The 16,679-nt window shown below is 36.4% G+C and overlaps 1 protein-coding gene across 10 annotated transcripts in view; it reads left to right on the top strand.

Annotated features, from left to right (window-relative positions):
* The window catches only part of PPARGC1A (PPARG coactivator 1 alpha), a 339,704-nt gene that overhangs the window by 288,597 nt on the left and 34,428 nt on the right, over nt 1–16,679 (top strand). For 6 of the 10 annotated variants that reach the window (XR_008651723.2, XM_063619457.1, XM_055246169.2 and 3 more), the window contains 3 exons: nt 6,803–6,924; nt 7,267–7,418; nt 12,806–12,905. Coding sequence is in view for 8 of the 10 variants with exons in the window: in XM_063619457.1 (XP_063475527.1) it covers nt 6,803–6,924; nt 7,267–7,418; nt 12,806–12,905 (374 nt within the window). In the remaining 2 variants the exon portion in view is untranslated. Of the gene's footprint in view, nt 1–6,802; nt 6,925–7,266; nt 7,419–12,805; nt 16,669–16,679 lie in introns of those variants that run through there. The other 4 variants (XR_010116207.1, XM_055246175.2, XM_055246174.2 and 1 more) reach the window with 4 other exon arrangements.

The following is a 16,679-nucleotide window of genomic DNA, read 5'->3' as shown; positions in this document are numbered from 1 at the left end:
AACTTTTCATTGCTTATGTTTCTAAAATCCTAATTCAGCCCAAGTTGAGTGAACCAAATCCAAAAGCAAAGAGAACACTAATAATTAGTAATTACCAATGCAAAACCATATATTGTGGTTGAATATTACCATTGTTTCAGTTGGCACTTTCCTGTAATTTCCATCCAGACTCTTTCTCAAAAAGCAATTCACTTTCTGCCTTTCTCAGACTCGTAAGCTTGAAACAATTCAGGTTATATTGGGACTCTGCAAGCCAGAGTTTAGTACTTAATGTCTAAACTGTCACTGCTCTAATTTCTTGTGGAGTTCTAAGTCCAACTCCATTTGCAATCTGTACAGTTTTCTGCCAGAAAACATGATAATGGGATGTTAATTTAAAGGGCAAATCTAGACATTGTGATACAGCTCAGCACTTAAAACCAAAACCAAATCTGCTCGGGTGGCAATGACTACTTTACTTCTCTGTTGCTCAGTGTCCAGCTCAGAAGCCAGGGACAGTGTATTACTGCTGATAATTATAAACTTCTTCCAAATAAAATGAAAAACACTGTGCAATTACTCAGAGGTTTTTTTTTGTTTTTTTTATTTGAGATGGAGTCTTGCTCTGTTGCCCAGGCTGGAATGCAGTGGCACGATCTTGGCTCACTGCAAGCTCCGCCTCCTGGGTTCATGCCATTCTTCTGCCTCAGCCTCCTGAGTAGCTGGGACTACAGGTGCCTACCACCACGCATGGCTAATTTTTTATATTTTTAGTAGAGACGGGGTTTCACCGTGTTGGCCAGGCTGGTCTCGATCTCCTGACCTCGTGATCTGCCCACCTCGGCCTCCCAAAGTGCTCAGAGTTATTCTTTTTTGGAGAAAATGAAATAGCTTTCTATTCAAGCCTCTTTAAAGAGATATTTTATGTGAGTGAGTATATGTTATATTGTGACTCTAAGTTCAATATTTAGAAATATTCAGTTTTATGGAAAGATGAATAAATTATAGAGATCTGCTATACAACATAGTACCTATAGTTAACTATGCTATTGTACACTTTAAAATGTTGAGAGATAGATTTCATGTTATTCACACACACACACATACACACACACACACACACAAGAAAAAAACACAAAAGAACACAAGGAAATTTTGGAGGTGATGAATACATATAGTACCATGATTGTGATGATGGTATCAAGGATATAGGCATATGTCCAAACCCATCAAAATGTATATGTTTAATATGTACAATTTTTTGATATATCAATTATACTTCAGTGAAGCTTTTTTAAAAAGTAGTTATGCATACTCTTATTCTATAATTTTCATGTTTTCTGACTTACCAGTATGTTTACTTGCATGTTAGCTTTTATTTGCATCTTACCTTTTAAGTAGACTAACCTGGACTTATTCACATTAACCAGCCTTAGACACTAAGCAGGGATAGTAGCACACGGTACGTGAATGGGGGACACTTTGGAAAAATTTAATGCTACAATTTTGTTTTTTCTCTAAGAACACTTCCTAGTAGCAGGCATTTATTGACTACCTACTGAACTAGGTTAGATAATCAATATTAACGGCAAGACACTTTTAGCATTTTTTAGAATCTTTGTATTTCTTTCTATCTGTACCTTTCCATGACTCTCCACTCCACTCACCTTTTCTTTTTTCTTTTTCTTTTTTTTTTTTTTTTTGAGACGGAGTCTTGCTCTGTCGCCCAGGCTGGAGTGCAGTGGCGCGATCTCGGCTCACTGCAAGCTCCACCTCCCAGGTTCACGCCATTCTCCTGCCTCAGCCTCTCCGAGTAGCTGGGACTACAGGCGCCCGCCACCACGCCCCGCTAATTTTTTTTGTATTTTTAGTAGAGACGGGGTTTCACCATGGTCTCGATCTCCTGACCTCGTGATCCGCCCACCTCGGCCTCCCAAAGTGCTGGGATTACAAGCGTGAGCCACCACGCCCGGCCTCCACTCACCTTTTCTTTTAGTTGGAATACACCATACACTCAATGGTATTTATAATATCTTTGCAATTTTTGAGGCAGTCAGGTTATAGCTAATCTAGGAATGAACACCAGTATTTCACTGCCAAAGTTGATACGTAGTTTCCTTAGCATAGAAAAAAAGATTTTTACATTATTCTGACTTGCAAACATAGAGAGCTGAAATCTACATTATATCAAGCTCTTCCTTGTTACCTAGCTTAAAGGACATTTTAGAGAGATCACCCATTAAAAGCATTAAATGCAGTACTTGGCATAGATAAGAATTAAACAAATGTTCATCTCTCTACTACCTTCTGTCTTTTCTTAGTCAAACCCCTTTTATCAGGAGTAGTTTATTTGATGAGAAACAACCACTGTATGTTTTCCTCCAGTAACTGGGAAGCTCTAGACTCTTTTTGATAAAGATTTTAGTAATGTGAAGTCAGTTAATTCAGTCAGTTTTTTGTTTCTTTCTTTATCCCCCATGTTTTGGTATAATGCGGATTTACTATAGATGTTAATGCAATGTAAGTCTTCAATTTTATTATCCACCCCATCAGCTTACTAGCTTTTGTGAAAACTGAAGCTAAAAGTTATTTGATAAATGTTCCATCCTCCTCAATGGTGAAAACTGGTCCAAAAATCATTTTTCAAGGAGCTGTTTCCAAAGGTTTAGAGTTCCTCCAAGCCTTTAAGAAGTTGAAAATGTTATTAAGCATTTTGATTTCTTTTCCTTTCATCTCCTGTTTAGAAATTAATGTCTTGAAAAATTGGCTGCAAATGTTAAGGTTTTTTAAAGATATGAAATCTATTCATCTGTCTAATACAACTGCAACATGTTTAAAAGAATCAGTTCCTTGCTAGACATTTGGCCAATCTTAGAAAGATTTTTGTCTTTGCTTTCTAGGCATTTGGATGCCTTTTATTTTCATTTTTAGCAGTAGGAAAATCAAGCACTTCAATAATTTTCTCAAATAAGCATTTCAACATGTATTGAATCTCTGATCTTTGTAAGGTAGTGAGGCGTGGCCCCATTCCTGTGTTTCATAAAAAGAGATGGTAGAAAAATAGGTAATTCAAGTAATTGTGGAAAACCCCTTCGGTTTCCTGTTTCTCCCCTCTAGGTTATATCTTCTTTTTACTGTAGAATGTATCAGTATCCATTATAAAAGGTCCTCTGGTTTATATTTTGTATGGGATCGTTGCTGCATACAACTTCATATAAAGCTGCAATTCAGAGACTGTCCCAGTATGTCTGCATATGGGCATACATATGGTCGATTTTCGCTTTAACTTCAAATTTCCTTGAATACATAGGCTGTGTTTATTCCCATAATGGTAGTTGAGCAATTTCTTTGCAATGTCTCAATTTCTTTCTCTCACTTCTGCATTTCTCCCTCCTCTCTATACAGTAGTAACTTTTCTAAAAGGCTCATTAAAAAAAATTCCTTAACACCCGTGAAAGCAGGCGCCAGGAAATTTAAGTTTAGATAACAGTCCCATCACATTTGGCTGTTTGACTAGAGCTGGCTGTGTAAATAGAATGGGATGTGGTGTTATGATTCCCTTGCTCAAGTGTGCATCGATGGTCTAGGATGTGCCTCTTCATCCATTTCTACTTTCTGACTGCCAGGATGTACTTGGTGCTGTGAAGTGGCACAATCACAGCCTTCAGTTGAGACATACAATCTACATGGAAGGGCGTCAGGCAGCCTGCACTGGTTACTCTGCTTCATCTGGTCATTTATTTAGTCTCAATAGCTATTGTTCGTAGAGTTCTGTTTTACCAACTGTTATCTCCTACCTTTGATTTTCAGAGGTGATATTTATGAGTGAGATTCCTGCAAACATGTAGCTACTTCTTACACTTAAATCTGTAAAAACAAATTATGGAAATCTTTGTTTCTTCACTCAACTGAGCTACCTGAGCATGGTTTTTTTTGTTTTTTTTTTTTTTTCCTGTGATAAAACACCAAATCTAACTTTCCTTCTCCTTTGTGTTGGAGAGTCTCAGAGAAGAAGGACCACTCTTAGGCATCTTTGATGTAATGAAGGGAATGGGAAAAGTGTTCAAGATGATTAATTGATTAGTAATTGATTGATTTTACAACAGATATTCATTGACAGTCTGTTATGTTTTGATGCTTTGTTTAAAATACAGTAGTGAATAGAACAGATATGGTCTCTACTGTCATGAAGCTTTTATTATCCTGGGGAGGTGGACATTAAACAGTGGATAAACTATTAATTATAATTGGAAAGGAGAGTTTTCCATAAGAGCAACTAATAGGAATTCTGACCTAATTGCAAGTCTCAGAAAAAATGTGATTGTTGAGCTTAAGGTTGTTGTACACAGTGTGTGTATGTGAGAGGCTTGGGAGTGGTGCAGTGTGAATAGGGTGTCCCAGTAGCAGGGAAAGAGCATGTGCAAAGGCTTTGGGAAGGAAGGTGCACAGTATATACTAGACTAATAGAAGCTCAGTGTGGCTGGAAAAGAGTCACAGAAAGAATGCGATATAAGAGATAAAGCCCATGATGACAACAGGCCCAGACCATACAGGGCCTTGTAGGTCTTGTTAATGATTTAGGTTTTTCATTAAAAGTTATGAGAAGCCATTGGAATATTTTAGAAGTTAATGGACATCATTGGATTCCTGTTTTCTTAGCAAAGACTATCCTAACAACAATGGAAGAATAGATTGGAGAAGAATAAACATGGACACAGATCCAAGTTAAGAGATTGTTTGTTACACTAGTCCAGAAAGAAGCTGGAGGCTTGGCTTAGGACAAACGGAATAAAGAAAATAGATTACAGAGAGATTTAGGAGATACAAATTAATAGGACTTGAGTGGTTAGACATGTGGAGAGGACCAAGAGAAAGGAGTAAAGGGAGGTACTTAAATTTCTGTCCTAAATAACTGGCTAGATGGTGTTCATTTCACTAATACAAGAACATTGGGAAAGAACCAAATGGGGAGAGGGCAAGGCTGGAGGGTTGGGCTTCGGTAAGGTTGGTGTAGTGTGAGGTTCCTCAGGCACAACCAAGCTGAGATGTCAAGTAGATAGTTGATTATTTGCACCTGAGGTTGAGATGAATTTACTTTCCTAATAAAAAATAGAGGCAAGAATGTTAAATATGGTAGAATAAGATCAGACATTGGTTAGCTTATCATCCAGGAAGATACAGGGTCTGCAAATTGTTCAGTTACATTTCACAAATGCTTGTGGGGTGCCTACTCCTTACCAGATTCTTGGCCAAATACTGGGCTTAAGCAAAGGAAAACCATTCAGTAAATAAGAAAGGGCATCTTTTTGCTTTCAGCCCAGATTACTCTTTTCATCACCCCAGACCAGGGACTCTCAGTACATCCAAAGAAAACTCTTGGGCAAGCTAAGTCTGTACCTCAGTTCTCTGCTTCTAGTCTTTGCTTCAACCTAACTTAAATGTCTGCAACCTTAAATTCATTTTATCGTTGTTTGTCCTTAGTATACATCAAACTAGTTGGTGAGCACATTCTTTATATTAACTCCTTATGTTCTTAAAACTTTGAGAGACATCATAACTTTTGGCCTTATCTTCTTGGAACAAGAGGTATAGGATTGCTTCTTACACTAAGAATGCATTGCTGTGCTTTAAAAAAAAGAATTTATCCTCAGGCTATAAAATATTATTCCTGTATTTTGTAGGTTATAAATTACTGATGACTTTCAGATTATGATGATATTGACTCCACTTGTGAAAATTAGGCCACACCCTTCTAGTCTGTTCCTAAAATAAGACTAGATTTATTGGCAAAGTGAAATTTATAGCCTCTTTTATTTAGCTCTTATTCTTCGGAGACTCATGGCTTAAAATGGCCTACATTTTAAGACTGTATTTCTTAAATTATTGTCTTTGGACCACCTGCATCAAAATAGCTGGGGTGTGCTTCTTAAAAATGAAGGTTGTAGAACCTTATCTTACATTTTTTTTAGTACAACTAGATAAAGCCCAATCATTTGCATTTTTAATTAGCACCCCAAGTAATTTTTATTTATAGTAGAGTTTAAGAACCACTCTTTTGAGGACGTCAGTATTTGTTCATCTCAGTATTAGAATTCTGAGTTAATGAGAAATGTAATAGTTTTGTAAGGTAGGTCAGTTTCATAACAATTTTGATTCATAAGTCACAAATGTTCAAATATTTAATAGGTATTGTTCCATGATTTGAAAAAGGAATGCACTATACAGGATTTCTTTTCTAACACATCAAGTTCATCTGAGAGTAGAACAGAGACAGATAGGAAAGGTAGAAAAGAGTAGAGGTGAAGAGAAGAATCTATGTGAGCAAGAAGAGATTGATACTGAAGAAATGGGAATTAATACTTGGTCCAAATGTAGTCTTTCCTTCCATTGTAGTGTATGTTTTGCTCTAATTGCCATGCTTGGTGGGGTTTCTTATGCATGATCGTACATTTATGAATGTTTCTAGAGGGTTAGCTTTTTTTTTTTTTTTGAGATGGAGTCTCGCTCTGTCGCCCATGCTGAAGTGCAGTGGCACAATCTCGGCTCACTGCAACCTCTAACTCCTGGGTTCAAGCAATTCTCTGCCTCAGCCTCCTGAGTAGCTGAGATTACAGGTGCCCACCACCACGCCTGGCCGATTTTTGTATTTTTAGTAGAGATGGGGGTTTCACCATCTTGGCCAGGCTGGTCTTGAACTCCTGACCTCGTGATCCACCTGCCTCGGCCTCCCAAAGTGCTGGGATTACAGGTGTGAGCCACTGTGCCCGGCTGAGGGTTAGCTTTTTTCCCATCTCCAGAACTCTCTCCTTCCTTCCCTCCATAGGAAGAGCGCCGTGTGATTTATGTCGGTAAAATCAGACCTGACACAACACGGACAGAACTGAGGGACCGTTTTGAAGTTTTTGGTGAAATTGAGGAGTGCACAGTAAATCTGCGGGATGATGGGTGAGAATCTTGAAGATTATTTCTTGTTTAGAAGCTGACGTATGTAAAAAATTATAGCCATAAGATTACTGGGATGGGAGTTGCCAATGTAAGTGCTTTGACAGATGACATGTTGAGTTCAGACCCTTATTTATTTTCTTTCATCCCTATTTATTAATCTTTCTAGTTGAGATTTCCTGTCCCAGAAATAAGTATTTAGCTGCTTGACAGGACAATCACACTGATAAATGGATGCAGTGGCTCAGACACTGGCACTGGAGAAGTCTCACAAAGTAGAAAGGGTTACAGTCCCATATGCTAATACTTCTTAACCAGCTTTGAACTTTTCTTTGTCCGTTGCAGAGACAGCTATGGTTTCATTACCTACCGTTATACCTGTGATGCTTTTGCTGCTCTTGAAAATGGATACACTTTGCGCAGGTCAAATGAAACTGACTTCGAGCTGTACTTTTGTGGACGCAAGCAATTTTTCAAGTCTAACTATGCAGACCTAGGTATGGATTTTATTGTACGTGGAATGAGGAATCCATAATGTAGAGCTCAAGATGGGAGCAAACATAATCCGTAGGCACCTTGAGTTGAACCATCACTTTATTTTACTAAAGAGAATGTTTGAATACAGATTTTTAAGAAAAATGTCTAAGACAGTTTCAGAAGAAAGGGGCCTAGGTTTTGGCAAGAAAGGACAGAAGTAAATTCTTTGTACTATCTACTAAGGTGCTGAAAATTGTGGTAGGTATGTATATGGATATTGTGTTTCCACGTGTGTTCATGATTTCTGTATGTGTGTTGTGTGTGCATGCAGCTTTATATTTTGTGAGTGCATGTATTGTGTGTATCTCTGTGGATAGTGTGTGTCTGTGTGTGTTGTGTGAATATTAAACATGTATGTGTGTGGTATTGTGCTTTGTGTGTGCATGTGTTGTGCAGATGTGTGTGGCTATCATGTGTCTACATGTGTGTATGTATGCAGATATTGTATGTGTCTACATGTGTTTATGATTCATGTGTGTGTGTGTGTGTGTGTGTGTTTGTAACCTGATTTTGCCTTCCAGGCCTACCCTGAATCCTTTCACGAACCATAGCATTGCCATCATTGTTTTATGGAACAGAATATGCAAGTCTCATTTTTTCTTATTATTTCACAGACACTTAGAAATATCATCATTTTCTATGAACTACAGCTAGAGAGAAGAAAATTAAATTTCATATACTAAATCACACGATGCTTTCTTTAAAAAAAAAAAAAGAAAAAAAAAGAAACACCTGTTATTTGTTGAGTCCTTCCATATGCCAGACACTGTGCCAGGAGCTTTGAAAGCATTTTCCATTTAATTACTAGAACTATCCTAGGAGGTATATATTATTATTATCATCCCCATTTTACAGATAAGGAAACTGAAGCATACATAATATTAAATTTTCCTGTTATAAAAGCTGTACAGACTCAAGGGGTAAAATGTGGTAAATATAAAAAGGTATTGAGAAAAAAAATTAAAATCATGTATCAGCCTGTCATCCAGGAATAACCACTATTACCAACGAAATGATTTGCCTTCCAGTATTTTGTCTCAGCATGTCTAATTTCTTATAGTTGAATTTATATATATATATTTATTTATTTATATATATATAAACTTCCAAATTCTACTTTTCTCAATTGATATATAAATTCATGTTCTGCTGTGACTCACAAGATTAAAAATAATTTATTAACATACTTTAATGGTTGCACAGTATTTTGCTGAGTGAATAGTACCATTATATTTAGTCATTACGTTATAGCCATTTAATTTTTAATTTTTCAATATTATAAATAATGCTAAAATGGACATCTTAATTTCCTTTCCAATTTTCATTTTGTTCATTTGCATGTTGTTCCCCATCTAATGTGTGCCTTGTAAGCCTTTAAATTCTTTGAGGAAGGAAAGTGACAGATGTCTTGTGCATATGACATAATTATATTAAATTTATTTGTAATATTTATCATGGAATTAACATATAAATCTAGTCCTCATCATTAGATATCTATATGCACTTTGGGTTGGTATAAAGAAGGAAACAAATACCAAATACAGGGATTTTTTTTCTTCTGTCCAACGATGGGATGTCTTCCTAGAGTAATTGATACAGGTGATGTGCATTGTTCACAGGGAATATGCTATAATTCACTCCAGAAGCTAAATAGATAGTGGGAAGCAGTGGAGAGGCAGCTGACTGTTAGAGAGATAGCAGGCTAGGGATGAAAATACAGAACGTGGCAAGTCATTTGTTCAAATGTTGGCTGATAAAAACAATCAAGACGGATTGAAGTGTTGAGTTGATTTGACTTATTTTCTTCAGTGATGAAGGCCAGGGTGTTTCTAGTCTCTCAAAACAACTAGAGTTTAAAATAAGCTACCTAGAGGGGCCTTTAGATCTACGATTCATCACTGGTAAAGAGGGAGGATTGGATGGTATTTCCAAATTGAACTGGAGCCTCCTTGAAATATTTCTAAGAAGAATGCTTCCTCTCTCATTATCTCCCTGCCTAGCCGGCAGCAATAGAAACTTTGCCATTGCTAAGCTCGTTCTGTATTTTCTGAAAAGTATGTTTGATGTGCATTGTAGTAGCATGGATTTTTCCAATTCCCTCAAGCTCTATGATGGCACAAAGGTAGTTTTTTTCTGAGCTCCAGCATCGTATAGTCTGAAGAGGCCAGGCTTTGGAATCCTGCAGACCTGGGATTGAAATCTGACTTACCACTGCCATTGGGCAAACAACTCAACCCCTTCAGTTCTGCTTCTTCATTTGTAACATACCGTATAGTGTTATTGTGAAGATTAAATAAATGTTTGTGATGCTATTAGCACAGTGTCTGGCATAACATAGGTGCTCAATAAATAGTGGCTATGGTTGTAATTTAAAATGATGGGAATGAGAAGTTAGAAGTGTAAAGTTGTTTTAAAATGGAAGAATCGACTCTAGGAATCAGCTTTGGAACCCAAAACATTTTTCCTGTGTCTTGTCTTTGTTCCCTGAAGAATTCAAATATTCTTGTGCTCACCATATTTAGTGTTCATGCACGCTTCAGGGCATACGAGTGTACTGGACTCAGGGGTTAGGAGCTTACACATATGTCACAATAGTAAAGCAAAAATGATGTGACACAGATTAATTTTACCAAGACAGGAAGGTTACTTATCATTCTAGATAGATTTAACCAATTTTCTTTCTGTTTACTTGCTCCCCCAAATTAAGTTAGCTTATACATCCTATTTCTCTACTACTGAAACTAGATAATGGTGACTACAATATTGTTAGAGCAAAACATAACGATTTCAGCTACTATTTATGACCCAGTTTTATAAATGAGAGTGAGAGATTAACATGACTTGATCAAGGTTAAAACAGTGAAGCCAAGATTTAAGTTCTAGTTGCCATGAATCTGTAGTCTGTGTGTCTATTTACTGTCTTATAAGCAAATGGATCTCTCTAAAGACCTCAGTGAAAAAAAATCAGAGGGGAAAGACAAAGAGAAATTAAAGTAGGACTACAGGATCCAAACAAACGGAAAGATGGGTCAGTATTATGAATGTAATAGTTTTGATTATGAATTAGTTATGTTACATAACTTAAACATTTAAAAAAGACACATACATTATAAATTATTCATTAACTGAAATGAATGTATTGTATTATCAGTATTCTTGATTATACACGTAACTTTATGTATTTCTTTGCCATTCATTGATAAATCATTCCCACATCCCAATATAAATATTTTCAACCATGGCTTTAATAATATTTTGGTGTTTGAGATTAGTACATTCCTCAGCAAATATCAATTTGAGTGCCTCCTTTGTGCCAACAGTTCTTCAGGTAGTGGGAATATAAGTGTGATGTGATTTGTTTCAAATAATACAATATCATTATTTATAACAATTTATTTTGAAAAATTAGAATGGCTTGAGTTATTCCTATAACATTTTTATTATACCTTACTGTGCTCCAATATCCTTTCATTAGCAGGAGAGAAGTTGGTGGAGTAGATGTTATTGCCTCAGAAATTAAATGTAACCACATTCCATCTCATGCAACAAAAAATATTTTTGGTTGTTTTCTGAGTAACAGTGTGCCTGTGTAAGTGGGTATATATGTGAACACTGTATTTCACAGTGAAGAAACTCTTGAGAACTACTATTTCACATTTTTTTAAATATTTGCTAATAAAATACAGAAACAGTGAAATTCTAGAGTTTGCTTAGAATATTGCAAAGTAAGGAAACTTAAAATATTCTCAAAGTGTTCCTCAAGGAAAGGTATGTGTGTATGTCCCTGATGGTTCCAGGCTGACTTTTATCACACAGACTCCATCATTGGGGGAATCTTCCCTCTTGATCTACAATGCAAGTGGAATTTCTGATTTCAGACTAATCTCTAGCAATGAGCTAGACTTTTTTTTTTGTCTCTACAAAAAAGATTTTGATTTAACAGCAGTTGTTTGTGAGGCCTTAGCAATACAAGAAAAGCATTCATTAACCTATGAAGAGAAGCGTTGAAGCCAGTGTAATTTAAGAACTGACTATTTAAGATGTTATTGAGGAAAGATTGGCCAGTTTTGTCTCTGTTTTTTATGATTGAGACTGTAATTGTTCTCGTTGCTCTTACCTTAAAAAACTTGCTGAAAAAAACGCAGTAAAGACCAAAGGTGATCAGAATGAAAGGAAAACATAAATACATTTCTTTGTCTTTAAATCTAGGTATGTAAAGGTAGATTGAAACTTGGGAAATGGGATAGTCAGGCCGGTGCTAGAGAGCTTGGTTTGCAATCTTGTCAGCAAAACATTTTAGGTCAACGATTATGCCTCTGTAGTATTTAGTATTACACCCTTCTATTACTTTGACCATTTTGATTTCGTAACTTACTCTGGGAAAAGCATGGGAATTGTAATATTTTGGTAGAATTGTTAGTTTTCCAGAATGGTTTTGCTTTCCTTCAAATAAATGTTTTCAAAAGAATTAATGTAATGTATTTATAAGAGGCTTTTTATTATATTTATTTCCAAGCCACCCTTTGTTACTTGCAAGACCAGCAGAAATATCTGGCTTTTTCATAGAAGTCAATGGAGAAAAAACAAGAATATTTAACAGAATTTTACTTGGCTTTCTATATTGCTAAAATGTATCTATTTTGTTGAGGTCTATTTGAAGTAGCAGTGAATCTTTGCTCAAAAGCTTACTTGGACTCGTTTAAGGGTCTAAGAAGGGCATGGCTTTATTTATACGTGCACTTTATTTCTTCTTTCCGAATTTACTCTCCTGGGATGTGAAGCATTTCTTTCAACCTTCCAATTTGGGGAGAATTTGCACCAAAATTTCTGGGAGGCCCAGAGGTACAGAAGTAGAGGACCACATCATATGTCCCCTCCTGCCTCAAAGAGAAGCATCAGGTTGAAGTTTAGGGGAAATTCTCATGATTCTTTCTCTCATACTCAACTGGATTTTATGCTCAATTAAATTAATCCCATTGAATAGGAAAATTAGTTGCAGCTTGTACTCTCACATCTACATCTAAGTTATTGAGGAACCATGGGCAAGTTATTTGATGTGTCGGGGGGAAGGGGAGGGTGGTTATCTGCCAGAGATATATTAACGTGTGCTCTGCCTAACTCCCAGGGTGTTTTAAGCCTAAATGAGTCAACAGGTGAGTGTTTTTGACAGCTCACTACTCCCCGTCCTCTTCCTATATATCCATATATGTCCAATAAAATCTGGATTTTTTTTCTAAAGTATATTGATTGGAAGAGTTGTTATCGAATCCGGTAATCTTGAATTGGAATAATTGAGTTAATGGCCATCAGCAAAGTGTGTATCTAAACTGGCTTGTGTTTCTTTCAGATTCAAACTCAGATGACTTTGACCCTGCCTCCACCAAGAGCAAGTATGACTCTCTGGATTTTGATAGTTTACTGAAAGAAGCTCAGAGAAGCTTGCGCAGGTAACATGTTCCCTAGCTGAGGATGACAGAGGGATGGCGAATACCTCATGGGACAGCGCGTCCTTCCCTAAAGACTATTGCAAGTCATACTTAGGAATTTCTCCTACTTTACACTCTCTGTACAAAAACAAAACAAAACAACAACAATACAACAAGAACAACAACAACAACAACAACAATGGTTTACATGAACACAGCTGCTGAAGAGGCAAGAGACAGAATGATATCCAGTAAGCACATGTTTATTCATGGGTGTCAACTTTGCTTTTCCTGGAGTCTCTTGGTGATGGAGTGTGTGTGTGTGTGCATATATGTATGTGTGTGGTGTGTGTGCTTGGTTTAGGGGAAGTATGTGTGGGTACATGTGAGGACTGGGGGCACCTGACCAGAATGTGCAAGGGCAAACTATTTCAAATGGCAGCAGTTCCATGAAGACACACTTAAAACCTAGAACTTCAAAATGTTCGTATTCTATTCAAAAGGAAAAAAATATATATATATAAATTAAAAAGGAAAGAAAACTAACAACCAACCAACCAACCAACCACAGACCACCCTAAAATGACAGCCGCTGATGTCTGAGCATCAGCCTTTGTACTCTGTTTTTTTAAGAAAGTGCAGAATCAACTTGAAGCAAGCTTTCTCTCATAACGTAATGATTATATGACAATCCTGAAGAAACACAGGTTCCATAGAACTAATATCCTGTCTCTCTCTCTTTTTTTTTTCTTTTTCCTTTTGCCATGGAATCTGGGTGGGAGAGGATACTGCGGGCACCAGAATGCTAAAGTTTCCTAACATTTTGAAGTTTCTGTAGTTCGTCCTTAATCCTGACACCCATGTAAATGTCCAAAATGTTGATCTTCCACTGCAAATTTCAAAAGCCTTGTCAATGGTCAAGCGTGCAGCTTGTTCAGCGGTTCTTTCTGAGGAGCGGACACCGGGTTACATTACTAATGAGAGTTGGGTAGAACTCTCTGAGGTGTGTTCAGATAGTGTAATTGCTACATTCTCTGATGTAGTTAAGTATTTACAGATGTTAAATGGAGTATTTTTATTTTATGTATATACTATACAACAATGTTCTTTTTTGTTACAGCTATGCACTGTAAATGCAGCCTTCTTTTCAAAACTGCTAAATTTTTCTTAATCAAGAATATTCAAATGTAATTATGAGGTGAAACAATTATTGTACACTAACATATTTAGAAGCTGAACTTACTGCTTATATATATTTGATTGTAAAAACAAAAAGACAGTGTGTGTGTCTGTTGAGTGCAACAAGAGCAAAATGATGCTTTCCGCACATCCATCCCTTAGGTGAGCTTCAATCTAAGCATCTTGTCAAGAAATATCCTAGTCCCCTAAAGGTATGAACCACTTCTGCGATATTTTTCCACATTTTCTTGTCGCTTGTTTTTCTTTGAAGTTTTATACACTGGATTTGTTAGGGGAATGAAATTTTCTCATCTAAAATTTTTCTAGAAGATATCATGATTTTATGTAAAGTCTCTCAATGGGTAACCATTAAGAAATGTTTTTATTTTCTCTATCAACAGTAGTTTTGAAACTAAAAGTCAAAAATCTTTTTAAAATGCTGTTTTGTTTTAATTTTTGTGATTTTAATTTGATACAAAATGCTGAGGTAATAATTATAGTATGATTTTTACAATAATTAATGTGTGTCTGAAGACTATCTTTGAAGCCAGTATTTCTTTCCCTTGGCAGAATATGACGATGGTATTTATCTGTATTTTTTACAGTTATGCATCCTGTATAGATACTGATATTTCATTCCTTTGTTTACTAAAGAGACATATTTATCAGTTGCAGATAGCCTATTTATTATAAATTATGAGATGATGAAAATAATAAAGCCAGTGGAAATTTTCTACCTAGGATGCATGACAATTGTCAGGTTGGAGTGTAAGTGCTTCATTTGGGAAATTCAGCTTTTGCAGAAGCAGTGTTTCTACTTGCACTAGCATGGCCTCTGACGTGACCATGATGTTGTTCTTGATGACATTGCTTCTGCTAAATTCAATAAAAACTTCAGAAAAACCTCCATTTTGAGCATCAGGATTTCATCTGAGTGTGGAGTCCCTGGAATGGAATTCAGTAACGTTTCGAGTGTGTATTCAAGTTTCTAAATTGAGATTCGATTACTGTTTGGCTGACATGACTTTTCTGGAAGACATGATACACCTACTACTTAATTGTTCTTTTCCTTTCTCTCACCCAACATGATCTTATAAGATGGATTTCACCCCCAGGCCAATGCAGCTAATTTTGATAGCTGCATTCATTTATCACCAGCATATTGTGTTCTGAGTGAATCCACTGTTTGTCCTGTCGGATGCTTGCTTGATTTTTTGGCTTCTTATTTCTAAGTAGATAGATAGAAAGCAATAAAAATACTATGAAATAAAAGAACTTGTTCACAGGTTCTGCGTTACAACAGTAACACATCTTTAATCCGCCTAATTCTTGTTGTTCTGTAGGTTAAATGCAGGTATTTTAACTCTGTGTGAACGCCAAACTAAAGTTTACAGTCTTTCTTTCTGAATTTTGAGTATCTTCTGTTGTAGAATAATAATAAAAAGACTATTAAGAGCAATAAATTATTTTTAAGAAATCGATATTTAGTAAATCCTATTATGTGTTCAAGGACCACATGTGTTCTCTATTTTGCCTTTAAATTTTTGTGATCCAATTTTAAATAATACATTCTCCTTTTTGCCCTGGATTGTTGACATGAATGGAATACTTGGTTTCTTTTCTTACTTATCAAAAGACAGCACTACAGGTATCATATTGAGGATTAATTTATCCCCCCCACCCCCAGCCTGACAAATATTGTTACCATGAAGATAGTTTTCTTCAATGGACTTCAAATTGCATCTAAAATTAGTGGAGCTTTTGTATCTTCTGCAGACACTGTGGGTAGCCCATCAAAATGTAGGCTGTGCTCCTCTCATTTTTATTTTTATTTTTTGGGAGAGAATATTTCAAATGAACACGTGCACGCCATCATCACTGGAGGCAAATTTCAGCATAGATCTGTAGGATTTTTAGATGACCGTAGGCCATTGCCTTCATGCCGTGGTAAGTACCACATCTACAATTTTGGTAACCGAACTGGTGCTTTAGTAATGTGGATTTTTTTCTTTTTTAAAAGAGATGATGTAGCAGAATAATTCTTCCAGTGCAACAAAATCAATTTTTTGCTAAACGACTCCGAGAACAACGGTTGGGCTGTCAACATTCAAAGCAGCAGAGAGGGAACTTTGCACTATTGGGGTATGATGTTTGGGTCAGTTGAAAAAAGGAAACCTTTTCATGCCTTTAGATGTGAGCTTCCAGTAGGTAATGATTATGTGTCCTTTCTTGATGGCTGTAATGAGAACTTCAATCACTGTAGTCGAAGACCTGATCTATAGATGACCTAGAATAGCCATGTACTATAATGTGATGATTCTAAATTTGTACCTATGTGACAGACATTTTCAATAATGTGAACTGCTGATTTGATGGAGCTACTTTAAGATTTGTAGGTGAAAGTGTAATACTGTTGGTTGAACTATGCTGAAGAGGGAAAGTGAGCGATTAGTTGAGCCCTTGCCGGGCCTTTTTTCCACCTGCCAATTCTACATGTATTGTTGTGGTTTTATTCATTGTATGAAAATTCCTGTGATTTTTTTTAAATGTGCAGTACACATCAGCCTCACTGAGCTAATAAAGGGAAACGAATGTTTCAAATCTACTTCTGCTTTT

The sequence above is a fragment of the Symphalangus syndactylus genome, chromosome 16, assembly GCF_028878055.3.
Source record: "Symphalangus syndactylus isolate Jambi chromosome 16, NHGRI_mSymSyn1-v2.1_pri, whole genome shotgun sequence".
Lineage (NCBI taxonomy): Eukaryota > Metazoa > Chordata > Mammalia > Primates > Hylobatidae > Symphalangus > Symphalangus syndactylus.
The sequence above is the reverse complement of the archived record's forward strand: the minus strand, read 5'-3'. Positions and strand labels throughout refer to the sequence as shown.